Source organism: Amphiura filiformis, chromosome 11 (genome assembly GCF_039555335.1).
Source record: "Amphiura filiformis chromosome 11, Afil_fr2py, whole genome shotgun sequence".
In the NCBI taxonomy this organism is placed as follows: domain Eukaryota; kingdom Metazoa; phylum Echinodermata; class Ophiuroidea; order Amphilepidida; family Amphiuridae; genus Amphiura; species Amphiura filiformis.
The window spans coordinates 33647935-33675369 of NC_092638.1; the positions used below are offsets into that span (position 1 = coordinate 33647935).

General features: G+C 35.8%; 1 protein-coding gene across 2 annotated transcripts; it reads right to left on the reverse strand.

Annotated features, from left to right (window-relative positions):
* Positions 1-2041: 2041 nt before the first annotated feature.
* On the reverse strand, positions 2042-15008 carry LOC140164758 (methyltransferase-like protein 27). 2 transcript variants are annotated; one of them, XM_072188127.1, is made up of 6 exons: positions 14931-15008; positions 10933-11064; positions 5815-5937; positions 5383-5518; positions 3824-3916; positions 2042-2592 (listed from the first exon to the last, which is right to left on the reverse strand). In XM_072188127.1, the coding sequence occupies exons 2-6, from the start codon at positions 11038-11040 to the stop codon at positions 2369-2371; spliced, it is 684 nt and encodes a 227-aa protein (XP_072044228.1). In that variant the 5' UTR covers positions 11041-11064; positions 14931-15008; the 3' UTR covers positions 2042-2368. The 2 variants fall into 2 exon arrangements, with proteins under 2 accessions (XP_072044228.1, XP_072044227.1); XM_072188126.1 differs by lacking the exon at positions 14931-15008 and having other exon boundaries at positions 10933-11095.
* Between the last annotated feature and the right edge of the window lie 12427 nt (positions 15009-27435).

A 27435-nucleotide genomic window follows, 5' to 3' on the forward strand; every position in this document is an offset into this window, starting at 1 on the left:
ATCTCCGGAAAGCAGGATTGGTTTAGATGACCAGGAGTAAAGGAGCCACAGCACACCAATCCATCATATGTATCTGAAATTCAAAAAAATTTTACGTTGTATGATAGTTCCAAAATGTTGTATTTCCAAAGTCACGCTTTACTTTGTGTAGGAGTAAGTGAATATACATTATAAACAAATAGATTGCTTAAATACCAATCTAACGCTTTAAAAAGCGATGGAAAATCTTTCTTAAAATTAAAGCGGTGCACCCGCCATTGTTGTATTAATAATAACTAGGTTTGTTTGTTATGACTATCAAAATGTTTAAAATACCATTCTCAAAGTTTCTCTCAAAGCTGGCCATGTTCATATTTATACGTCACTGTAGTTTCTAGGTCAAATCTGTCTCGATCGACGGAAAACTCACCGCTTATACAGTTGGTTTTTGCGGAATATCAATTTAGTACGACTTATTTTCTCAAAAAAGGAGTCATTTTCATTGTCCTCAAAATGTTAGCTTGCCAATGATATGATGTTGTCCGAGCAAAATTTGTGACGTGTCATGTCAAAAGGAGACACTTTTGGGCAGGTTATCAATTTTGAGGTTTTTACATATCTTAAATATAGAGATATTTTGCTCCACAATGCCGTTTTCCCCAATGTAATCGGACATTTCTAAGCGAAGATATTGAGTTCATAAGTTATGGTATTATAAAATTGGAAAATGAGATATCAGCCTTTATAAGTATTATTGACAATGTTGAGAGTAGGAATTACCTTGAAAAATGTCTCAAAAATACAAAATGCCAGTTATATTCGGGTCTGAAACTATCAGACAATATTTTAAACATTTAATAGACACACATTTATCGAGGGGTGTAGTACCAATGAAATAGCAATGGTGATAAACGACATGAACTGCCGTTGCCCGTCCAAAACAACCAATTTATACCGCATTATGTCGCAAGACGACATGATCTTGCCTAAAACTCCTTTTCGCATGGTGTTTTTCGGACGGCATTCTCCACACTCAAATGAACAGGGAATCTGCCCGTTCGAAGTCGCGTAGAAAAGTTTCTAAATCTATTCACTTCTTGTCGTCTATACTAGGTCAATTTGTAACCTCTAAAATAAATTTTATTACATATCATACTCTACTTGTTCAATTTGGATACTTTAAATCGCTTCATAACATGACAAACATAACATTTTCCTGCATTTTGTAATGCCATTTTTGTCATTTTGGAACGTCATTATCTGCTACTAACCGCAACGTGACCGCCTTACGGGAATTCTACGATTGACCAATTCTCAATGGATTTCAACCTGTAAAGGGCATACTAACTTATTTTCGCCTAATGTAACATGCGGCCGGTTGCCGTTCCCCTATCACGTTTCACATAAATTTCGCAATCTCTCTATCATACGGTATTGGTCGCCACTACAAACAGACCAATACCGGTTATTGTCGCACATACAGTATTATACGGAATCGGAATGGATATTCTTCGAAATCGATGGATATTGCAGTATAATATATAAACTGACAGGGCGCAGCGATACCGTTAATCAAGCTCAAATTTGTAATAACACATCACCTACGAAGTATCGTTTCGATAGATCCGGGGGGATCCCCAATGTTGACGCCTGTATATGGATTTCTGGCCAAAGTAACCTCATATTTGTCTATTTTAGCCTCCAAAGTGCTAATTTTTCGGGCTTCGCGCGTTTATTTTTTGCTATAAGGTGACAACTGGGTTCACTATATTTCAAGAAATTTTTTTCCAACCCCATCCTCCAATGTAAAAAAGCATATTATCAAGTGCTCTAAATTTTCATATTGAAGATATACATTTTCCCCAAAAGACACCTTTATATTTTTGGTGATTTGGGGATAAAAATCCACCCATCTTCAATACGAAAGGTCAACATTTTCAATTGATCGTTGGTTTTTATTCCAGCTACATACACTTTAAGTACATATCATTAGATTGATAAAGTTTACTTCGAGGACTGTTAAATATCAACAAAAAAAATTATTCATTTGCCATAACATGTGTACTATATCGAAATCAAAATATTAATTGATATCAGAAGGACATTCTTCGTATTCAGAATGCAATTTGATATGTCTGATGTGCTCTCATGTCCCACAAAAATACTTTCCAAACGCTCATACCCCAGCCCTAAAGCCAACAGTCTGTTTAAATTTCACACTTGTGATATTGATTGGTTATTTACTTGACTTCATAATTTTGTAACAATATTTCTCAAAAAGTTATATATTTTATAAATGCATAGAAGATATAAAAGATTACAAGCCCCGAGCCAGATTTATAAGAAACAACTAAATAATTTTACAGTTCGAACATAATGATCCAGATAATCAGCAATTACAAGATTCATTTGAACTTGGTTCCATCAAAAGAGTTCTGAAGACAAATGTAACACCCGTCTTGTCATGAAAGTACCCTTCACACGTTTTTCTGGCAACAAGTATCCACTTTTCTTGAGCAACCATGTCTTGAATTGCCTCTTCCAATTGATTATTCTGAAACTCCTTCGCAGTCCAAAGATACTCTTCTCTCATTGAAATCACAATAATACCACCTAATAATATGATAAAACCAATAATATGAGTTAATATTGAAGACCCATCTTCAGTTGATAGACATTCACCGATATTTCGGAATGATATCAGTTGTGTTTGATAGACATTCACCGATATTTCGGAATGATATCAGTTGTGTTTGATATACATTTATCGATATTTCGGAATGATATCAGTTGAGTTGGGTTCAAGTTATTGTGCAGCAGTAGACTTGTCATTTTAAATAAAATGATTTTACTTGCTAGTTTCTCTAAGCACCTATTTACTTATTAATTTGCCATACCTCAACAAGGTATCATGTTCTATGTAAAAAATGTATAATTTCGTCACATAATTCATTTACAGCAGGTTGAGGTTTCCGAGGTTTGTTTACTCACAACTCTCCAACGTTATACTCTGCGCCTATACCATTACCAATTTATTTAGTAGATATTACCGAACATGTAAATGTTTGTAACAACGTGCCCCAGTCTCAACTATAATTTATTCATAAGGCTGAGTTCACATAGGAGTATACTATTCGGGTATACGGTACACGTTTTGCAGGGCACGCGAATAGCTTAATATCGAACAAGGTAATGTCATAATACCGGGTCACATAAGAGGGCACTATTCGAAAAGACCATATACCTGCGCATTGGTATAGTATATAATAGGAATCGTGCTCGTTCGATTTTAGTGTAGCGTATACCGTCCTAATTTTAAAACTAAACCATATGTAGGTAAATTTAATTTTTAATAGATGCACTAATTCTGCACATTATGACACCTCATTATATTCCTCACCTGTACCCAAGTAATTGACCTATCAATGTTGCGAGATACCGCTGTGAGTCAGCATAATTATAACGTACTAAAAAGATCGTTAAAGCCGCCCTCTATAGTCAGAATAATTCATAGGGAAGCGGAGGCGGAAGTACTGGTTATAGTTGTTTTATATTCGACAGTATGCGGGGATTGCAGCGATATGTTTTCATGACCAGTGATTAAATAGTACTTTTTTATTTCCAGGTAACATCTGGTGATCTGATGACGACATACCATTGACTAATCAAACTTCAAAAGACATGAACATCTTACAGACGCCAAAACTTCCACAATGAGAACTGTTTTATCATGTTTATTGAACAAGAAATATGACATTTTGGATGTACAAGCTACTGTAGGAGGGGGAGGCAAACAACGGAGACAGACCATTGATTGAAAATAGTGCATACATTGATAATTTACCGGGTTTAACAATTCTTAACATCTCCGGAAAGCAGGATTGGTTTAGATGACCAGGAGTAAAGGAGCCACAGCACACCAATCCATCATATGTATCTGAAATTCAAAAAAATTTTACGTTGTATGATAGTTCCAAAATGTTGTATTTCCAAAGTCACGCTTTACTTTGTGTAGGAGTAAGTGAATATACATTATAAACAAATAGATTGCTTAAATACCAATCTAACGCTTTAAAAAGCGATGGAAAATCTTTCTTAAAATTAAAGCGGTGCACCCGCCATTGTTGTATTAATAATAACTAGGTTTGTTTGTTATGACTATCAAAATGTTTAAAATACCATTCTCAAAGTTTCTCTCAAAGCTGGCCATGTTCATATTTATACGTCACTGTAGTTTCTAGGTCAAATCTGTCTCGATCGACGGAAAACTCACCGCTTATACAGTTGGTTTTTGCGGAATATCAATTTAGTACGACTTATTTTCTCAAAAAAGGAGTCATTTTCATTGTCCTCAAAATGTTAGCTTGCCAATGATATGATGTTGTCCGAGCAAAATTTGTGACGTGTCATGTCAAAAGGAGACACTTTTGGGCAGGTTATCAATTTTGAGGTTTTTACATATCTTAAATATAGAGATATTTTGCTCCACAATGCCGTTTTCCCCAATGTAATCGGACATTTCTAAGCGAAGATATTGAGTTCATAAGTTATGGTATTATAAAATTGGAAAATGAGATATCAGCCTTTATAAGTATTATTGACAATGTTGAGAGTAGGAATTACCTTGAAAAATGTCTCAAAAATACAAAATGCCAGTTATATTCGGGTCTGAAACTATCAGACAATATTTTAAACATTGATTACATCACAAATTCGCAACAAACGCAAATTGTGAAAAATCACCCCGGACAGATTTTTGGCAATTTCTCCATTTACGATCCTGCCCAAAAGTGTCTCCTCATTTATGCTTTTTAAGCTTTTTTAAGGCTACACGATCTATTGACGGTCGAAGCAGTCAAAAAATCGATTTTGAATTATCAAAATCAATATTATTGAAAAATAACACTTTGATGTTTTGTAAAAGTTCATTTTACAAACCATATACTTTGAAAACCTGCTTAATTTATTGTTGTGAATAAGTTATGTACGTTTTACAAAAATGTTGTTGTTTTAGCCCTCTTTACAACATAACTCGAGAACCACAGGACCTACAAGAGTACGTCGTATATCTGTAATATCTGAATTCTTCTACACACTCGCTATGAAATGATAAATGCCAAAGCTCACTACTATTCGCAAGATGCTGTGAACTACCAAATCGCAACAGTTTAAAATAGTTGCTAACCTTAAAATACGTTTTTCTCGATGAACAATAATTTTAAATAGTTTTCGTTTCTCTAAAACTTGACAAAATATCAAATAATGAACTATTTGGAAATAAATGGATTACTTGACTGGCAATTTTCCGGGACCGGGTCGGTTAACAAGAAACGGGGACTCGACTTTCATTAGCCTGACATACGAAGTGGAGACCCTTAAAAATGATGAGAAATGATGACTTACCACATTTAATGTCCAGAGGGGTTGAACCAATCTCGGAGCAGATGAGTGTTTTGTAAACTTGTTTTTCCTCACTGACTTTGAGGCTATTCGGTGACATATCAATGGCATCTATGTTAATGAATTGACGCGTTTTAAGCTAAAATATGACAAAGAGAAATATGAGAAATACATGTGTAAAAATGTGTTCCAGTTTCATTGTTGTTGGAATCCCTTGTAAAATGTCATATAAAGTATAAGATGGGAAACTAAAATACTGATTTGTTATATTCGCTTCACAAATCTACATTATTAAACCAAAATCAGTAAAATCGAATGTTTAAGTATTAAAACTTTAGTAATAGTAATTTTACGATACACGTTTAAATTTACTACTAAATTTCGCCAGTTTTTACCAGTTATCAGTATACCATTGACAAGATCTAATACCCGTACCTGTTCGCCTACCAAACCGGTACCAGAACAGAAATCAAGAATCCGGGCATTCTTGTCTGGGAGGTGATCAGCAAGTATACTTGCAGCTACTTGAGGTCCTTTGTAGCCAAATTGTTTGGCTTCCTGAAAGGTTAAAAAAAAGCATACATGTAGTAAATATTCCAGATATCAAATACCCAATATGTTGATAAACCCTAACTCCCGCGTTGAAGCTTTTTGGCGGTGGAGTACTTAACAAGCCATATGCCACGGGGGGGGGGGGGTGCCTTTGCCGGCCAAGCTTTCCGTCACCATTTTTTAAATGCGCTTTCGTATGATGACGCAATCGCATTACCTGGAATTCTTGCGCTCGCAGTTTGTTGCTCTTGTAGCTTTTCGTGGCTTTTGGTCACGTTAGGGTTAATAACCATGATAACATAACAGTGCAGTTCAGTCGATCGAAGTATTAGAGAGCTTGCGAAATGAAGTTACTTTAACTTTAACTTTAACGTCTAGAAGATTATAGAGGATTATGTATTCAAAACCACCTTGGTTTTGAATACATAATCCTCTATAATCCTCTAGACGTTAAAGTTAAAGTTAAAGTAACTTCATTTCGCAAGCTCTCTATTATTCAGTACAAAACTGAACGTTAAACTTGCATACATACATTAATGCTAGCTAACTCGGCCTATTGTGGGAATTACACATAATTTATATTGATAATTTTTTTGCACAAACAATTAACCCTCTAACAGGATATTTTAAGGTAATAATTTCCCTCTAGTGGCGAACTTACAGGTTAGGTTATGCCAGGGCAAAATCAACCAATTATTAAAGTAATCGTCTTTTTTGAGGCAAAATGTTGCATGCAGTGGCGCAGCCTGAAGGCAGCTGCGCCCCCCTTGTGAGAAGTCTTTCCCTCCTCTTGCCCACCCCTCCTTCCCCTTATAATTTTTAGCCCATTTTTGACCATTTTCGTCAAAGGTCCCCCCCTGGAAATTTGCAACTTGATTTGAAACCAGAATAGTTCAGAAATTTCGCAATTTTCACCACTTGGTATTTCACCGGGTACACTCACGCCTCTTTGTTTTGTACTGGGAACCAAAAGAATCTTTACACTGGGAAAAATGCCCATTATTTATGTAATTTTAAATTTTGGTAAATTAATGGCAGTACGGAAACGTTTAAATATGCAAATATTTCTGATCGTTGCGCTCGCATCATGTATCTAGACCATTTAAGGTTTGCAAATTGGGATCCCACAAATTTGGGATGTACAAAGATGTTTTGGCAGACCGAGAGGTGAAGTGGGGGGGGGGAGATATTTGGCGGGCCGAGAGGGGGGAAAGTCATGTTTGGCGAACGGTTTGGAAATTATACATTCCCCCGCAGCAGCCATTAAAATTACGAGCTCTTATCGAAGTACACAGTTATACAGCGTGTATCAAAATGATTGGTACCCATATATCCAGTGGCTATGGACAAGAATACCACATCAAAATGCAGTACAGCACACAGCGTCATCATCCCTATATCTTCGTGTCAAAAATTGCCGTGATAGTACGGCGAATCCTCTCGTTTTTCAACAGCTACGCATGGCGATTTTGTTCGAGATAGACTCAGGCTAAGCATACCATTTTACACGATATGAGATACCACAGAGTTTATATTCTACACCTGTTTACGATTTGCGCATGCTCAGTACCCCATATGATATTGCCATTACAAGATTTGTTGTCAGGTAAAACCCAGGTTTTGTTTCCAATACACTAACTGGAAATTCAATACACTAATTAGCGGCAATTGCTGTTTGCTGTGGATATATTTTTCTGCATTTTATCCATAACGATTTTTAAATCGTACGTTAAAAATGTATATTTAACTGTTTGAGAATTGTAATCATAAAAAAGCTAAGCTCAGATCCAGGTGCTGTGTAGAATATTAAATCACAAGTCTATAATACAATGCACATAATCGAGACACTATGCCACTTTCTTTATCTGTGTTAATAATAGAATATTGATTTCAATCGAATTGAATACATATCTACATTTTGAGTTTGTACTTTACCACTGAGCGATCTAGCGATCGATTTCTAGCCAATCAGATAGGACTCCTTTTCTTGCGTTCGGTGAAATACCAATCGCCCGTCGCTCACCAACGGGAAGTTGCAGGGAAAAATATTTATAATACACGGTGTCGACACTGTGCAGCATCCATCTTTTTGTGGAGTTATGTCTTTAAAAGTTCATCAAACATCACGAGGATCTAACGTGGAAGACGCAGTCATTTCATCAGACAACCATTCTTATAAGCACCCAGAACACTAACACCTTTTTGTTGTTATGCTGTAAGTCGATCGATACATGTTGAAATCAAAACAATTCTGCAATACACCTTCTGAGATACGTGCTTTGAAATTAATTTTCGCCGTAAATATAAAATAAAAATTGTATTTTTCCCGTAATATCAGATAAAACCATGGTCTTTTAGCGTAATAGTACTTTGCCCATAGCTTTTTTGGAAGGTTAACTTTTTAGCGTTTCAAACTCAAGAAAGATTTTTTTCCAACTCTATAAGCATTACCTGCTATAAGGCACATCGTACGGTTCTACATAATTATTATAGTTTTGTCAGAATATCCGTTTTGATTTCACAATTTTCAACTCAGTACTTTATTTCGAATACAAGTAGCAGAATTTGTATTGTGGCATTCTGAATTGTGGCATTGAGAATCATCAATCCATGGGTATATCCATGCGTTAATTTTGAAAAAAAAATGGCAGTCGAAAGTGAAGAATGGTGCAATGAAAACGGAAATTATGACATAACTATGATATATAGGCCGGTATGATGTACTTTAGAAGCGAACCATATTTCATTTGCGAACCATAATTACTTTGCAAAGTTTACACCCAAATAAGCTCACGGGTGAAGTTAAGACCTGTCAAAATCGAAACTCTTACACTAGAAGACTAAATTTCACGACTAACACCAGGATTTTTTAAAAGATACAGTATATTTAGCATTATTGGTTTCTGCTGATATTTACTAAAAATTATTGCTTTTCATTTGGCCGAGAAAATATGTTCTAACGTGAAAAGGCGTAGCTTACAATTTTGCTCATTTCAACACCGAATTCAATATGGTTCCAGTGCTTAATTAATAGAGCATTTCGTTATCCACAACATCATCCCCCACTTTTCTCAAAAAAACACCTCTGGCTACATAATGTTTATGTACAAAAAAAATCTTGCATATTAATTCGTTTAGCAAAGATATCGTGAATTTGAATTTCGTTCTGGTATACCAGAACGAAATTACAACACATTGTCTATAGAGAAGTGTAATATACATAATCATGAATAACTCGCAAACGCAAAATCGGAATCAACTGAAATTTTGGGAATAAACTTTTTTCGTGGATATCTACTGAAAAATGTCATAAAAAGAGGATTCTGGGATCACGAAACATGATGCAGTCATGTCTACAGTAGAATTCACCACGACCTTTGCAGGACTTAAACCCCATTAAAAGCTATTAAACCAAGATAACACTCATTGAAAACAGCTCAACTGATTAAATCAGATCTTCTCTGGTTGTGCACATGTGTCTGTTTTACATGTGCGGTATCGCAATGAGCTGGTATTATAGTTTCAGTTGGGTAACCGATTATAAAGGAAACGAAAGGTAACAATGGTATGTGGACCTTTGTTCACGAAATGAGACAAAGGTCTGCTTATTGTTAACCAGCATTCTTGAAAATGAGCAACATAATGATTGTTGACTTACCACGGTTTGGAAATAATTTCTTCATATTTTTTGGTGTTATCTGTCGTTTACATATCCTTCCTAAAACACAAAGGTGCGACTATTTCCAAACACCTAAATTAGCTAAAAATTTAGGACATGTTACAAAACTATATTTTCTAGAATTTCATAGAATACTTTAAATGTAGCTTGTACCGTTTTTTTGTGGCATCCTTCAGAACTGAGCGGTCCGTTACCAATATTTTCGGTCAAATCCCTATTCAATTAACACGGGGAGTTGGCTAGCTATGAGCTAGCTATGCCTTGCCCTCCCAGCAAACACAAAACGTTTTCGACATCATTCGCAAAAGGTTATAAAAGGTTGTCAGAAAACGTTTAAATGTCGGGTTATATAAAGGGTATATTAAGAGTATAAAACGTTTTCATAACCTTAAAAAACGTTTTTTGATAATCTACTGCTCATCAAACAAAATGTTTTACAGAAAACGTTTAAATGTCGGGTTATATAAAGGGTATAAAAACGTTTTAATAACATTCCAAAAACATTCTTGAAAACTTGATACAAAACATTCTAAACATAATGTTATTTTGGGGTTGAAAAAATATTTTGCGAAAAATGTTTGCCTAAAATATTTTCAATAACGTTTTAAAAACGTTTTCATGACCTTTATATAACCCGACATTTAAATGTTATTAAAAGGTTTTGAAAAAAACATTTTAAGAACATTTCCGTGTTTGCTGGGTTCAAATATTTTAACATAATGTTATTTAAGTATTGACACAATATTTGGCAAAAATGTTTGCAAAAAATAGTTTACAATAACATTTTTTGAAAACGTTTAAAAATATTGTTGTAGCGTGTTTTCATACAAAACGTTTTAAAACGTTATCATGACCTTTATATAACCCGACATTTTAATGTTATTAAAACGTTTTTACCTGAACCAAAAGCCAAAATATAACTTATTTAAAATGTTTTTAAAACGTTTTTGTGTTTGCTGGGTCACTCATATTTTACGAAAGTACGACTATTTCTGAACATCTAACCTAGCTGTAATTTTAGGTCATGTTAGAGAAATATATTTGCTAGAAGTTTGGAGAATAATTTAAATATTGGCCGGTCATTTTTCACACAGCGATGTTAACTAGGCAAATGCATATACTTCTAACATACACTATTTGTAAAGGTCGCGCGTCAATGATGAGAGTGTATTGTGTATAGGAAAACGGACAGTGACTGCAGTATGATACTCCTTTAAATGACTGGGTGAACCTTGCATATTAACATGTAGCTATCGAGTAACTGGCGTTCTGAGTTCTGGGTACCAATCATTTTGATAAAGCCTGTAGTAAAGATAATTTACCTGGTCATAAGAATCTGCCCATTGATCATATAGAATGAACAATTCGTCTTGGTTAGTCGGCAGTGCCTGGTTGTAAATCGATAAACATGTATCATCTGCCTTGGCCATATTGCTGTCTTCTTGCTTCAAAACCTGGAATACACCATGTACATGTCATACACTGTCATACTATATTGCATTAATTATTTATTTTCCATAACACATTGGACTGTTCGAGAAACGGTTAAAGGGCATGGACCTTGTTGAGTATTGGCCGTAATAAGTAACGGAAATAAGTATTATTGACTTCCCGCCAATTGATGATTGAATAATACTTGTTCAAAAATAAATGTTACTCAAACAGTTGTGGAATAGTATGCGAAATTTATTTTTCAGATGTAAAATATTATGTTGAGTTAAACTCTTTAAAATAATATCAGGATCACAATGTTGTTGTTATGGTTGTTGTTTTGATAAACCAGAAAGCAGGTATTTAAACACGTAGATAGGTATAATAATAAACTTAATTCTTAAATTTTGTTCAAATGAATAAACTTAATTCTTAAATTTTGTTCAAATGAAGCTGGTCATGATTTTTGCTAATTTTAATTCAAAATGGTCAGCAAGTTCGATAAAAGTATTTAGGACCGGTATAAACGAGACGACAGGGTGCCAAAGTTCACAATTATACCCAAGGCACATTTTCACTGCGTTCGTTCTGTTTTTAATGTATCATTGCGACGTAAACTAAACATCTACCAAAAAGTAATTAATCCCCTTAATTATAATGAGGTAGCCTAATAAAATCCACACATCAAACTTTAAAACTGAAATAGCAAAAGGAATCCCAGTTTTGTTTTGCAAATTTTGATGCCTCAATTGTCTTAATAGTTGCCATGGTGACCCGTTGAATGAAAAAAGATGCCTATTCAAAAGTTGCACCGAAACCCATTGAAAATGTTACTTTTGTTGCAAGGCAAATTTGGGTTATTTTTTGAGAGAAAGTGGGTTATATTTCTGGGCAAAATACCCATCCATATGTCACAATTGGCCTAGATCAGGGTCATTGATATCAGTGGCGTAGATTTCTTTTTAACATGGGGGATAGGTTTGGAATTTTTATGAAATAGTAAATGCGGCACCTTTTGGCGACAAAATAAGTTTATGGTACAAATGTGCGCGAAGCGCGCGAAAAATTTTGCCATTTTGAAGCTAGACTGATAAAATATTGTGCAAAAGTGGAATAAATTGGCGCGTAGCACGAAAAAAATTGGGCTTTGAGGGCTAAAATGGCTAAATATGAGGTTAATTTGGTCAGAAACCCACATACAGACGTCAACATTGGGGGTATTATTGTATGAACCACCCCCCCCATCCTCCCTATATTGAATACCCGAAAACGAAACCTATGTTTGCGGCATTTACAGGACAAGGTTCAACCTCGGCGTACCGACTGGCATTTTAAGGTTGGCTGGCTACGTTGACTCAACTTTGGCAAACTAATATCGATTAATCGAAAGGTTTGGCTGCAAAACGATACTCTTATAAATGCATCTATGCACACTTTCCACCTCGATACACCTGAGTAAACACATTTCAAGCACAATGTCTCTACACAGTCTGTGGTTACACTACACGGTTGAATGCATAGCATCATAAGAATTGTGTGAGCTTCTAACCGGTGACTAGTTGAAAATAAGACCTCTGTGATTGGTTTTGTCAAAACCCCGATAGTTACCTCCATCCAATCAGAAAAGTTTTTATATCGAACAAAAGGTAACACTTCCTGCTGACAACACTTTTTGTTTCAATATGTCAACAGGTGACAAAATTCAATGTTTTTAGCGAGGCAAATGTGGTAAATCTGTTGAAACGGTCTATTCACGCACAAGATGTAGGTTTTAATAGTCAAAACCCCGATTGATCCCTACAATATTTTGCCAATTTTACGGCATTAAAGCCATATTGTAACATTTGCTGAGGAGGAAGCCCTCAATATCAGTTTTCAAAATTCTGTTTTATACACGATTAAATTGTCCTTTATTAAACTAACATACCCTGCAAAACTCAATACTGCAGGTGCTGTAGTTTTGTCAAAATCCGAGATTTCGCATAAAACGCAGGAACCGTCGTTTAATTATTAAGATGGAAATATTAGTCGGGACATCAAAGGATTGTGCTGTAGCACAACTGACGGATTGACACGCATTTGCAACATCGGCGCTCGCTGGCAATGAATTTCAATTTTCTTTACTTTACCTCAGTTGTTCGGCTCAAAATTAAAAGGGGCCATATCTGACAGTAGAAGCTAATATTTTATGGAAAAGAAATACTTATTTATTTTTATGGAAATGTTACAATATGGCTTTAAATGGAAGAGCAGACTTATATTGTCTTTAGGGACCGATCGTTATTTACGGCAGGGGGGGAATGGGTGTTTTGGCAAAAATATCGACAACAAATTTCGCGTTCCCCCCCCGCGTCCGCTCAAAATTTTCGCGTTCCCCATGTTTTCCCAATTTTCTCCATTTAAAATTTAACAATCCCCCTCCTGGTTCAACTAAAATTTCAGGTTCCCCCCTCAAGACCACAAAAAATTTCGTGTTCCCCCTAAATTTACCCATTCCCCCCCTGCCATAAATAACGATCGCTCCCTTATTTCCAAACCGTGTTAAGTCCACAACCACATGTTTCTCATTTACTTGTGTGATACAATCACAATTGCTTTGACAAGTTTGACATTAGCAACAATGTACAAGCCGACACCAACATGACCAAGCCAACATTAGTCTTATGTCGGCTTGGTGTCGGCTTACCAACCGCGACCATGCCGACACTTTGGGCCAACGTTGCTTGCTATCTGAGGCAGCTGTATAATGCTACTCAGGCGTTGGTGTCTAACTCTTCTCTCTGCATTTACAAGCTTTGAAATGTAGAATACGCTTTTCCAGTAGGCCCATATATACCCATAGCAAAAAGAAAAGGTATCGGTATAGTTCCGGCTACTATACGGGATAGTATCCGGTAGGTATTCTGGAGCTATCCGAAAGTATCTGCTAGCAGATACTAGTTGGATACTAGTATCGGTATAGTGGTACTATTCCAATACTATCCCGATACTAGTATCTGATACTATAGTATCGGAATAGTACCCGCTTTCAGCTGGCGCCAATCCATGTCACATGACTAATTAGAATAACTGCCATATCGGCTTGGAGCCAAATTGCTATACAGTCAAGGAATGAGTTCCTCTGATTCAAAGGATAATATATACTGTTGTACAAAGAATTGTACAGTGTGTTCTATTTCTGGGCTTCACAATACAGGTATGATTGTATTGGGTGACAGTTTTGAACAGAACTTTTATTTTATCTAAATTTAGTATAAGCTTAAGAACATCGTGCAATGTAGGCTATATCAAACCACGGAGTATGTTGAATTCTGCACCCAAGACAACATGGTATGCATAAGCTGATGCATGCCATAAATGTGAATGTGTATATTATATGTTTTTAGCATGCAATGTAGCATTCATAATGTACATTTTCAATTGCTTTTTGCCACAAATTTCAATGCTGCATGTATGTACAATATAATCAATTGCTACACATTTCACATTTAATGTATGTACAACTATAATCATTTGAAATTTTCCAGTGACCTTGTCCATATACCATGTAAATCTCTGGACATCTCTATGACCATATTTGGGCAAAACAATTTACATGCGAAACAAATAGTATCAGATACTATCCCGATACTAGTATCAGGTACTATCCCGATACTAGTATCGGGCACTATTCCGATACTATTTATCAGTGTCTCCCAGTAACAGTATCGGATACTATCCCGATACTATATGTCCATATATGGACAAAAAATTTGCATGTGAAACATATCCGGATACTATACCGATACTAATATCCCACTAGGTAGCGGGTACTATTCCGGTATTAGTATCAGAGACTATCCCGATACCTATTATATTTTGATATGGGTAGGCTTATATTAAAACTTACCTGAAATTCTGGTATTCCCTTTGGTTTAGCAATCTAAATTAAGGATGTATCTGTTCAGTAAGATAGCGATATTAAGAGAACACACCAGCGACTATGTTCAATGTTCAATGTTCAATGTTCAATTTATTTCACCGAAAATACATAACATGATAAATATACAAAACAGTTCATTGGTAGGAAAACCAAAGGAGAGCAGAGCTCGTTAAAATTGGCCACCTTGAGATTACACAAATATGCACAGTAACATGAAAAACTTGCTACAAACAGTGGACAGGACAAAGTGCAGACAAACAGGACGAGACAGGTGCAAACAGAGTGTTGCTGGCATGTGATGGCAGTATAATTCACATATTAATGGTCAACTGGAAAAATATAATATTAACATGATTAATACCGAGACAATAAATGTAACTTAAACCCTTTCTTAAAAACATGTATTGACGTAGTATTTTTCAACTCCTGATCCATGGAATTCCAATGCAAAGGACCCTGTCTTCTGATAGTGTTCCTTGCTAAATCATATTTAAAATTATAAGGACGATACAGTAAAGAATTGCGAGTAGGATAATTGTGAATGGATCTGTTTTGAACAAAGTAATCTGAAAAAGTACCAGGAAGGTTGCAGTGAGAGTAATTATACATAAATAAACCAAGCGTTAATTTGTGGATGTCATGAATAGTCAAAGTATTGAACTTTTTAAATAATGGCGGAGTGTGTTCAAGCCAGTGGGAATTTGAGCAGATTCTCATAATTCGTTTTTGTTTTAGGTGAACAGTATTAAGATGGCTGTTGTTTTGATCTGCCCAAATCAAATTACAATACAAAATATGAGGTAATACTAAAGTGTTAAGAAAATAACGTTTTGCAAGGAAGAAACTCTTTGAAACGGTATAAAATGCCACAGTATTTTGAAAGAATATTAACAATGTTAGAAGTATGCTTAGACCAAGTTAATGATTCGTCTAGGATAACGCCAAGGAATTTAGTATTGGCAACTCTGGAAACCTTAATACCATTTATACAAATATCAAGTTGATCATCATCATACCTTCTATTACTGTGTCTATTTTTGAACATGATGAAATTAGTCTTATCGATGTTAAGTGATAACTTATTGCATTTAAACCATACAGAAAGATTTTCCAACTCAGTGTTTACAATAGTAATTAGATCAGAAAGATTTGGATGTGAGACGATGACATTAGTGTCATCTGCAAAAGTTACAAAATTGAATTTGTCAGAGGAGAATACAATATCATTTAAGAAAATAATAAAAAGCAGTGGACCTAACACTGAGCCTTGTGGCACACCACATGATACAGAACGAAATGATGATTTATGATTTTGAAGACAACATACTGAGTTCTGTTCAAAAGGTAATTCTTGAACCACTCGAAGGCACTTCCTCTGACCCCATAGTGATTAAGTTTGGACAGGAGAATGTTATGGTCAATGGTGTCGAATGCCTTCGAGAGGTCCAAAAGATTCCCATGGAATGAAAATTCTTATCTAGGTCAGAAACAATTTTATCATATGCAGTGAGAAGTGCCATGTAAGAAGAGTGGTTATGTCTAAATCCAAATTGACAATTTTGAAGTAAATTGTGACGATCAAGAAATCCAAATAATCTTTTGTGAATAATGTTTTCTAAAATTTTAGAAAATATGGGCAAAACAGAAATTGGACGATAATTGTTACATAAAGTAGAATCACCAGATTTGTAAATGGGAACAACACGGGCAATTTTAAGATCATCCGGCACAATACCTGAACTTATTGATAAGTTAAAAACATGGCTTAACGGTGTCTTAATTAAGTGAATAATATTCTTAATTATGTCAGGCTTAATATCATCATAACCACAACCTGTACCAGACTTGAACGATGAACAAATATCAACAATTTCCTCCTCATCTGTTGGCTTAAGAAAGATCGAGTTCATTGGTGAAGGAGCAGATGTGAGAAAATCATTGAAATTTGTTTGAACATCAGGAATTTTACTGGCAAATTAGGGCCTATGTTGGCAAAATAGTCATTGAAGCCATCAGCTATTTGTTGTGGACCAGACACACTGTTACCATTAATAACAAAAGAATCCGGAAGACTTTTCTTACTTTTACCCAAGAGGCCATGTCTTCCTCGTATTACGTTTGTGAATATCTAGTAAATTACAAAAATAACTTTTCTTAGATGCACGAATGATTGAAGTAAGTTTGTTCCTATACTCAGACAGTGCAAGCTTGTTTGAAGCTGTTGGAGAATGTTTATATTTACGATAGAGCTTATCTTTCCTCTTGATGGACTTAAGGATGGCTTTAGTAATCCAGGGTTTGTGAGGTACTCCATTTGCCCTAGAAACTCGCTTGCGCTGTACTGGAAAAGAACTATCATAAATATCCTTAAACTTTAAAATGAAATTTGAATATGCACCAGTGGGTGAATTATCGGATAAGATATGGTTCCAATCGGTCAATTCAAGGCGATTTGTAAAAATGTCCCTATTACTCTGATTGAAGGACCGAGTGTAAATAAATTTAGGAGCATCTTTATGAATATCAACATCATCAGTTATTTGAAAAATAGGATAGTGGTCTGTGATATCATTAATGAAAATACATGACTGAATCTTTTTGTCAAGTACATTTGTAAAAATATTATCAATAATAGTGGCAGAAGTATCAGTGATACGAGTAGGACGATCAATAAGAGGGTACATATTGTGAGAATAAAAGTTATTAACAAACTCATTTATTTTACGGTCTTTGTCAAAATCGAGAATGTCTAAATTAAAATCGCCAGAAATATAAGACAACTTATTTTCAGCTAGAATCTGATCTAAACATATAGATAAATCATAATTGAAAACATCGACATCAGTATGATGGGCTCTATACACATTACCAACAACTATATTTTTAGAATTTGGAGAAATTATTTCAACAAAAACAGACTCCGAATGATTAATAACATTATGTTGGTTTTGTGTTAGATTTAAATCAGAACGATCAATGTAAGACAACGACTCATGAATGTAAAGAGCAGACCCACCACTTCTTCTACCCTGTCTAGGAAAATTAAGCAAGTTATAATTGGTAATGTTAATCAAATTAGAGTGATCTTCCTTAAACCAGGTTTCGGATAAAGAAATAACTGAAAAGGTAACATTTAAATTGGAAATAAAAGCATTAATAAGATCCTGGTTTTTATTAAAGCTACGAGCATTTAAATGAAGAATTGAGAAACCAGATTTGATGGAAAGTTTGAAGTCTGAATTTGGATTAAAAATATAATTACATGAATTCAAGACATCACTTTGCAATAATCATTGGTATGATTGTTCATACCAATTTCAAATAATAAGGGATCAAATTTTAATTCTAAAAACTTATTATAAGTATGGCAATTATTCAAAGATTGAATTGTAAATAAGAACTCATTATCATCAGCAATATGATTAAAGGGGAAAATAGTACAAGAACATTTGAAACAATACCAGTTGTTAATATCATCATGATTTGTATCAACACAACATTTATGATAAATTGATGTACACAAATTACATTGAATAGAATTTGTACCATAAATATATTTGTAACAATTATTGCATTCAACCATCACAGTGCCAACAGTTCAAAAACACACAAACAAAAATTATTAAAACGAAATAGAAAGTGCTACAAAATTTGAAATTTGAGTAAAGAAAACGGCGGTCAGGCCAAAAACTTCAAAACACCATAATAATTAAGATAAAAAGGTAAACATGGATGGGAAAACATATAGGAATGGGACCATGAAAACAGGCCAACTTACACGGACAAAAATGCCGCCGAAAACCCATACCCAGGGCCATGCCACGCACATCTCAAAGCAGCATCCCTCTCCGTGTAAGTCCGTGGGGAAAAATGAATATGCAGGGACAAAACTTGCAATGCAAAAGCAAAGGAACATACAAATAAAGAATTATTAAACCTTAAGCATAGAGATCATTGGGTACACACGGATATAAATGGATATCAAAATACAATTTACTGATACTGTTAATGGTGAGATAGAAAGTTCAAAATGCAAAAGTTCAAGAGTTGATGAGCTAAAGAAGAGCATAGTGAGTCAACTTTCTAACTGGTTACCCAAAGTCATACAATTTATGGATGTAGTAGTTCAATATCATTGAAGACAAAAATAATGTCAGGGAATAAACCATAATGCATCTTCAAGTTAAATTCACCACAAAATTTGGAAGTCTGCATTAAACAGGGGGGAAGATACAAGTAGGATCATAGAGTATATTGTCTATGTAGAGTCTGATGTCGGTGCCCACGGTCTTGATGAAGGTCTTCTTGCCGGCTGCCATAGCTTGTCGTCGTTTGATTGGTAGAAGTTTCTGACGCTGTTGTTGCATCTCCTGCGGGAGGTGAGGTGAAATGCCATATTTGCCAGGAACATCCTTCAGATGAGGAGCCATGCTTATGACCGAATCCCTATCTTTTATCTTCACGAACTTCACTATGACGGGTTTTGGTTTTGAGCTATCTGGTTGACGGGTGGGAAGGCGATGCACGTTAACAAAAGGCATCGTATCTGCTCGAGGATGCTTGAGAGCGTTCTTCAGAAAGTTGCGAACAACTAACTCAGAGTCCTCATCAGGTGTTTCTTGCCGGATACCATAAAAGAGAAGGTTGGCCTTTTGCTATATAGTTCTGACGAAAGGCGTTGAGATTTCAGAGCTTGAATTTCCTTCATCAATTCCGCACGTAACGCCGGCACTGTTTCTTCTTTCACAGCGTTGATTTCTGAGTCAATAAATTCAACGCTTAGCTTTAGGTCCGTGACTTCCTGTTTCAGGTCTGATAAATCATTCTTTAATGTTTCGATTTGTGACGAAATACCCGCAAAGTTATCTATGCCCGTGGAACGGTGGCATAGATATTGTATTTGTTGTGTTTAGTCTTCTCCTTCTCCTCCTCCTTCTTCTTCTCAAGATCACTTTTTGCACCCCTCTAGCTCAAGAACCAAAGTAGCCTCGGGGCCCAAACTTGGTATACTGATGGCCCATGACCCTTAGCATCATCCTAGGGTACCCCCGACCCCAGAGGTCAAAGGTCATGGGCTACAGGGGGCAATATGTGTAAAATTTCAAACAGCTCTAGCTCAAGAACTACAGCGCCCTCAGGGTTCATACTTAGTATAATGATGGCCCATGACCTCTAAAAGTAACTTATGGTAGCTACGACCCCAGAGGTCAAAGGTCACAAGCTACAGGGAGCAATATGTGTAATTTTTTAAAACCGCTTTAGCTAAAGAACTATAGCGCCCTCAGGGTTCATGCTTGGTACAATGATGGCCCATGACCCTTAGATATTTCCTGAATTAACATCGACCCCAGAGGTCAAAGGTCATGGGCTACAGGGAGCAATATGTGTAAAATTTCAAACAGCTCTAGTTCAAGAACTACAGTGCCCTCAGGATTCATACTTGGTACAATTATGGTCCATGACCCTAGATGTATTCTGTGGTAGCCGCAACCCCAGAGGTCAAAGTTCAAAGGCTTTAAAAAGCAAACTATGTACAACCTATTAACACAGTGTAGCGCAATAGGTAGCGTTTTGTTAGCTACCTGTGTTTGCAATGATAACGGCCCGAATCGTACGTCAAGGAAATTGATCACTTGACAAAAATTCCCTTAAAAAGGAATGTGTAGGCATTTTGATATTGGTGCCTTCAATGGACCACCTCAAAAGGCTGTCATTGTGGGACATGGCGTATGGTTGGTTAATGGGTGTTAGGAGGGTTAAGGGTTGTCACGGTTTGTAAGGGGGTGACCAAGGGGTTGGTCACCAGTTTTTTAGATTTGGCGCCCAATTGGGCGCTTTTTTATTTTAAGTGCTATGAGGATGATACTTATATCAATTAAAGCTTATAAAAAGGGCTTCCACATAATGGTCACCAACTTTTGGATTTGGCGCCCACTTTGCGCTTTTTTTTAATTTAAGGTGCTATGAGGATAATACTTATATCAATTAAAGTTTATAACAAGGGCTTCCACATGATGGTCACCAACTTTTGGATTTGGCGCCCAATTGGGCGCTTTTTTATTTTTGGTGCTATGAGGATGATACTTATATCAATTAAAGTTTATAACAAGGGCTTTCACATGATGGTCACTAACTTTTGCATTTGGCGCCCAATTGGGCGGTTTTTTATTTTAGGTGCTATGGTAATGATACTTATATCATTCAAAGCTTATACCAAGGGGTATAAGTTTTCGTTTTGTGAATAGGGGAAGGGGGGTTGGGTGTGGTCACGGGCATAGATATTCGTGTTTGGTCAAACACAACTGTGGTTTCTAGTTATTCTTGTTTTCCTTTCTCATGTCATTGAGAATTTTTTTGAGTTCCTCCATAGCGACAAGTTCATAAATTGCCGAAGAGCGTAATCAAGCAAAACGATTTAGTGATGCGTAACACCGTAATGTCAAAAGAAGCACGTCAGTTCAAAATCCGCCGAAGAGCACGACACAGTATACACAAGACAAGCAATGGAGAATGAATGGACGACACGGCGTAAAACACGGCTTTGAATGTAGCGGGCGAATACACAGTGCAAAGCAAAGCGATGCGAGTGGTGAAAATGAGCGACAAATCAGTTTATATTGGAAAATATATAATATCTGCTGACATATCGTGAAGACAGAAGTGTTCAGAAAATCATAATACAGTCACATTAAATACAATTGAGGTGTTGTAGACACATAAAGATGGAGAAAACAGATGGGCCTGTACGACGACGTTTTCTATCGTGGCTCACTGTCCGCCATATTAACGGACTATTATGAGCTATATGTGTATCACATTATTTATATTCCGTCATTATTATTTTATTACGCGTATTCCGCAGCTGTAATCAGGAGGATGAAAGTGCATAGGAACAATGCCGGAAACTACGTCACGCTATTGTTCGACCTAGGCTACATATTTTTTAACGCATGCGTGTTCGTCAATACAGCTTTAGTCTCCACCACCTTCGCAACACGGTACGTGGAGTGTCTGGAATCATACTGACGGCGGAGGAGAATACTAGCTGGTCAGACAGTTTAATTTTATGAAGCATATAATACATGAACAATCACCGTCATTTGATCGATTTACTACAGAATATATTGTATATTCAAAATATAATTTTAATATTGTAAACCTGTTAACTTATATATTTGTGTACTAAAGTATAAGGACACGTGAATAAAATCATGTTGAAGACAAAATGGCCGCTAATCCGCCTATTGTCTAGACCTAGGATACATATTTCAAAAGAGGGCAGCAGACTAGGATGCTTATCCCTTCCTCTTTATCCCCGCTGTAATATTTTAATTACAGACCAGAGACTATAATGGTCAAACACATCATCATTAAAAAAATTAGTTTCATTTCCAAATATACAGTTAAGTAACAGCTATTTAACAATCATATCTGGCAAATTTGAATTTAAGGTAAAGCTTGCGAGGTCCTATCAAGTTCATATTTGGTCTCAGGTGAAACCAATTTGAAAAATGGGTGAAAGAAAAAATCGCATACGGTTGCCATGGTAAGGATATCTGATTGCGCGCAGTTTTTTCTTTACTTCCAATTATCAGAAACTCATGAAATTTGGTATAATTACACCTTTAATACCTTTAAACTCAAATGGAAAGCTTTTTTTTTTTGAAAAATTGAAATTGCCGTTAAGATCAAAATTGCACATTTTCCCGCCCAAGCTTTGGAAAAAATCAACTTTTTTCAAAACCTGAGTAATTTTTTTAAAACTCTCCATTTAAGTTTGAAGGTATGTAATCTTTACAAACATACCTAATTTCATTGAGCTGTGATATACAGAAGTTGAAAAAAAAGCTGCGCGCAAGGTTAAACTAACGCGAAACGACAAAATGGCTGAGAAAATGACGTTTAAAGTCTAAAAACACTGAATTTTGAAAATTGAGTTGAATTATTTAAGGGATGGGGTATGAACGTTTGGACAGTATTTATTGTGGGACATTAGAGCACTTCAGACATATCGAATTGCATTCTGAATACGAAGAATGTCCTTCTGATATCAAATAATTTTGATTTTTTTTTAAATTCGCAATGTAATACACATTTTATGGCAAATGATTTAAAAAAATTGATATTTGATATTTAACAGTACTCGAAGTAAACATGTAAATCAATCCTGTTTTCCGGAGATGTTAAGAGTTGTTAAGCCAGGTAATACTAGAGGCCCTGCATGAAATTATCGATTGGCTCCAAACAAAGGATTTGAGCCGGTGTCCTTCACCGTAGTTATGGCGGAGTGCAGTCCATTCAATCAAATGTTGCCATCAACCTATTTGATCGTAGTGCAGGGTTATGTGTGTGAGACGAACTGTCACGGTAGATTGCAATCATGCTTTTGTTGAATGCATTTGAGTAGTCCGCCATATTTACGGGATGATACGTCACATGCAAGGCCTCTATAGAAAATGTATGGACTATTTTCAATCAAAATTGATGATCTATCTCCGTTGTTTATAACTTAGGGAACAAGTGATGTAATGAAAAGCACAATCAATAATATTATCATCATATCCTTTGTTATCAAAAATGCTGGTATATTCATCTGATCCTTTAATTCTTTTGTGGAGTGTATTATTTGTATGTTTCAAAAACATTGAGAATATTGCATTTATGAAAGTGTGGTCTATTGATTATTTGATATGATTCTCATTGCCATTTTTTGAGCAAATGTATTTTTCAAGATGTGTACTCCTATACCAGCTCAATGCAAAAAGGTGTGGACAGAGACAAGCTCTCCATTTCATTACTAGGCCCGTGCCATTGATAATTCAGGGCGCTGCCATTTATAGTCTGGGCGCCGCCATTAATGTTGTTTATTGTTATATTCTTATTCAATGGGTGCGTCTTGTAAAGAATTCACGTAATTTGATTGGTTTTCTGGTGTATAATATCTCACAATAGTTGATAATGATATTAGTCAGGGCGCGCGCCGCCACGCAACTGCGGCACGCTTGTTGCTCCTCAATGATCGCGCGATAATGCGTTCGCGCAATACACGTGCGAGAACTAAGAATGCGATTCGGCGGCTTAGATGTTCGTGATGGTTTCGTTCATTTAAAACAACGGGGATGTCCTCACAAAAGTAACTTTATTTTTTTCTGAAAAAAGGCAGTTTTTCTCGCAAAAATTACATTAAAACTGAATCGTAGTGGATACCGGCTGCGTCGGCATCCACTACTCAAAATATTGGCCAGCCCATCCATTATGACACGATATTGGATAGGCAAAAGACAAAATCCTATCTTTTATTCTCTAAATTCATTTGTTTATTAGTCGAGTAGATGCCTGTTGTTCTTTTTCCTTTAGTGTAATGATGCGTATGACTAACATTTTTTGCTTAAAGTTGATGCTTTGCATATTGAGAGGTCAAAAATGACAGGTGTCCAGTGAGCACCCTTGAGCAATAAATGAAATATGAGGTCAAAGGTTACACAGGGTCAAAACTAAAAATTGCTAGGATTTGGTTAAAAGATATACCAAAATATTTCTCAGGTCACAACAATTCAGAAAATATATAGTTTGACCTACCTTACGGACAATTAGTCTGAAGTTATTAGCAAAAAGGTCAAAGGTTGAAGTTTTGGCTTCATAAGGGTCAAATACATACAATTTGATAGTGATAAAACAAACAAAAAAGGCATAAATAACCAAGAAAAAACAAGTTTAATCGCAAGAATAGCAAGAGAAGTCCCATCCCACGTCCATTTTGACAACAAGTTAATGACAATTAACACAATCCATAGCCCATAGGCCCACCGGTAAAGGCCATTCCTAAACAAAGTTCGTTATTTTATGAAGTTAGTTATCATTTAGGAATGCTTGATATTCACACATGGTACGCGTACTCCTTTTCAATCTTTGAAGTAGACAAACCTCCTCCGTGGACAGAGTGAAAAACGGGTACATTTCTTTAAAAGAGCATATCTTCAAAAGTTGTGAGCCGATTGAAATATTTCTTTCAGTTTATTAAACCTAACGAATAAAGGTTTCTTCAAATACCAAAATATATTTGATTAACTTTTCAAAAATAAGAGGGCGCAATGAGGGTTCTGTTTTTATTGGGACACCCTGTAGGTTCAGTTCATTCGGACATTTAACTAGTACAAGCTAAATGAATAAGTAGCTGTTGTGCAATACTCGTGCGTTTTATATGCATAGTTTGGCTATGAATAAATATATCCTAAATAATCATTGATAGATACATTCGTGATCATTATTGTATGTAAATAAGCTGCAAATAATAGACAAATAGCAGCTCAACCAGGTACAATTAAATAATTGGTTGAAAACATTTTAAGGATACGCATGTTAGTCGCTCGGAAGGCTCGACCCCTTCGAGGTCTCGCCTTCCGAGCGACTAACATGCTCACCATACCTCAACAAGACACCAATTATCTATGGTAATGGTCTGTTTCTCACCCTTTATCTACTACATAAGTACAGTCCATCATTCAATGTGGAGGATGGGCTAGACTTTATCGACTGATTTTGCTGGAGTATTTCCTGTTAACCAGGTTTAAGTACTGCAAAGGTCGAATCATGTTTGCTGTGCAGAATAACTGCACTATTCACGGACCAGTATTTGCAATTTCCATCGCACCATCTGTTACATCACAAGTTAGGTGTTAATGTGAGGACCCTCATCGACAGAAAAGATTCCATAGTTTCTGAAGAAACGGATCGCAAACAGGCACATAGAACAAGCCCTCACTCAATGTGGCTACCCGCAGTGGTCAATTAGGCTGCGATCACATAGAAGTATACGGTATTCGCTATTCGCTATACGAAAAGGACTATGTATGAATAAATGCGACAGGATTACCTCTATTGTATATATTATTCTATTAACCCTCCTCGTCTTTGCATCTTCTCTAGGTGTTAGGCGGCTTTTATTTGCACAATCGGACGCTCAAAACACCAGGTTGGTGCCAGCGGGAAACCAAAGATGGTTGGATTCGTCTATACGATACATCGCTAAAGATTGCCGATGTTTTACAATATTAACGAAGCATCGTAGATATATAGTTCAGACCATTGTGTAGACCATTTTATCAAAATTCGATAAATTCTGTGTTTTACGCATATGGTCGAATCCAACCAAAAGTGTCCACGGGCCAAAAATAAAAGTCCGAAATAAAAATGTCTCCACAATTTTTTCCTTTTGCCCATTGATTGATGACATATTGGCCTTATAGGAACCAAAAGTGCCATTACTAATCTTGAAAAATAAATCCAGGACGTGTGATAGTAAATGTGATATCAAAACCCAATGTTACCTACGAATACCACTAGGATGCTTTCACTATCGCAATACTAATCAACCTAAAACAAATGGAATATTCCCATTAACGCTTTTTTCGTGTAATGTAGACCACAGGGTGTCAGGAAAATGCTAGCTCAGCCAGAAAATATTTGTTTTATTTTTATAATGCGATCAATATGATCTTAGTCAATTTATGCTAGTTTATTTTTGAAAATGAAGTTTAGGTCAGTTTCTGTATTTTATTTATCAAATGAGTATGAATCAATTTACACATTGTATAAGAACGAGTAGGATATATGCTTTCAAGAATATTAGGAATTATACGCATACACCTAACGCTTTATACAATGAAAAGGTGAAGAAACCCGGGTATTCGTAGGTAACATGAGCGATTTAACAATATCTATATTGAGTTTAGAGGTTTAAATTTTGCTATTATGGTAATGAATTAATAAAATGGTAGTTTTAGATCTCTTTCAGATGGTACGTCCAAATGAATAAATGCTATTACCTTAGATCAAACATTTTTGATGCTTTTAGCAAGATTTTGACCACTTCATTTTGATATACAAGTAGTTAATCAGCAATTTTACATAATAAATAATTGTTGAATGAATCCGTATATGGGTAATAATAGTGTCCTGGGGAACCGCTTAAAGTTTTTGACAATTAATTTCCATTGGCAGTGACACTTCATTACACATGTCATGTATTATGCTGTATTCGTAAGTAACATTTCAGTATTTGTAGGTAAGAATTAGACTTTTGCTGGATATCGCAATCAAAACTTCATTTTATAAAGCACTTTGAATGTATTATTTTATTTATGTACGTTTATTGATACTTTAGACCCTATCATGTATTAATAATGTCGGTTCACAGCGGTTGAAAGAGGATTGATGTAAGAAACAAAGGTACTAAAGTGACTTTAATTTGCTTAATTGCACACAAATCGCTTAAAACCGTTATTGCAGACTTGTGAAGTCCATCTTGGAGTCAGTTACGTCTTGTGGCCTTTCGTTTGAGGGCAACTACAATTAGCTTATACCAGGGTCCATCACTGTGATGTCTAGATCATGAAACAATGAGAACAGTCGTTTTTCCATGGTATTCGTAGGTAACCTTAGCGAAAACGTCAAAAGTTACCTTCGAATAAAT